Below are 1,093 nucleotides of genomic sequence, written 5' to 3'. Positions count from 1 at the left end.
AAGCTGGAAGTGGCGCTATGGTTCAAGTGGTAGAGCGCTAGCCTTGAGCTGAAGAGCTGAGGGACAGTGCCCAGGCCCAGAGTTTAGGCCCCACAACTGGACCCCCCTCCAAAAAAAAAGGTCTCGTGCTTAAGACTCTCCACCCACTTCCATTGCTTGCCTCCAATGGACTACGGTGCCCAGTAGGTCCTAGCAGGATGCCAAATGGGCCTGCCAGGCCTAATTATCATTAGTCTTGTAGAAATGGAATCTTTTCTCAAAAGGTTATATGTCCGTTGTACAAAATCAAGTGCCCTCCTGTGAGTGGTCTTCTAGTAAGTAGTATCTTCCTGCTGTGTATCAGTGACATTCTTGGCCTCCTCTTCTTTAAAGATGGAATCTGAAGCTCTAGTTAAAGATTTCTGGGCTCTAAGGTGTGAATGTGTGCACCCCTTCTATTTGGGTCCAGTTGCAGCATTGTTGCCTCTCGTGCTATCTAGGCATTTCTTGTGGTGTGGAATAGTTTCCTCTCATGGTAAGTGTGGAGGGTGGGAACCTGACTATTCCTTAGCAAGAAAGTTGGAGATACTGAGAGTGGGAGGGTCACTGGGCAAAACATGGCCTGAAGTTCGCTGACAGTGGCCACCATCTTTTCAAAGAAAGACACTGTGTAAGAATCTTCCTGAGCAGGCTGGAGCCTTGCTTGTCTCTCTGTCTCCCAGCGTCCCTTCGCCCCTTCCTGGCTCAGGCTAAAGCCTGCTGGGTTTTCAGTGTCTGCACCTGAGCCATTGCATGTCTCCTCCTGTTTCTCTGCAGCTGTTACAAAGACTACATGGACAAGGAGAAAGAAATGTGCCACCGGATGTTTGCTGCTTGTGAAGATGGCTCCATGGTGGGAGGAGACTGAAGGTAAGGAGGGCTGGCAGGGCATTTGGGGGATGGTAAGACTGTTCAGGAAGGGAAAGAAGTACACTGTTCTCCCAGCTTCGCTGACTAGTGGTCATGCAAGCTGAGGAGAGGAGGGAGAGCAGGACTGCCCCTCTATGTGGGGTAATGGCACAGTGATCGTCCACAAAAACTATGTTGAGCTTTGAGAATTTTTGTTTGTTTGGTT

At 49.5% G+C, this 1,093-nt stretch overlaps 1 protein-coding gene across 1 annotated transcript in view; it reads left to right on the top strand.

Annotated features, from left to right (window-relative positions):
* Positions 1–886, top strand: part of Fkbp6 (FK506 binding protein 6, 36kDa) — a 7,552-nt gene extending 6,666 nt beyond the window's left edge. Inside the window, exons 6-7 of the mRNA XM_013031705.1 lie at positions 480–514; positions 796–886. Of these exons, the coding sequence (XP_012887159.1) occupies positions 480–514; positions 796–886 (126 nt within the window). The remainder of the gene's footprint in view (positions 1–479; positions 515–795) is intronic.
* The last annotated feature ends 207 nt before the right edge of the window (positions 887–1,093 follow it).

Source organism: Dipodomys ordii, unplaced genomic scaffold, assembly GCF_000151885.1.
Source record: "Dipodomys ordii isolate 6190 unplaced genomic scaffold, Dord_2.0 Scaffold143, whole genome shotgun sequence".
NCBI lineage: Eukaryota > Metazoa > Chordata > Mammalia > Rodentia > Heteromyidae > Dipodomys > Dipodomys ordii.
Note: the sequence above shows the minus strand (reverse complement) of the source record. Positions and strands in the feature narration are given on the sequence as shown.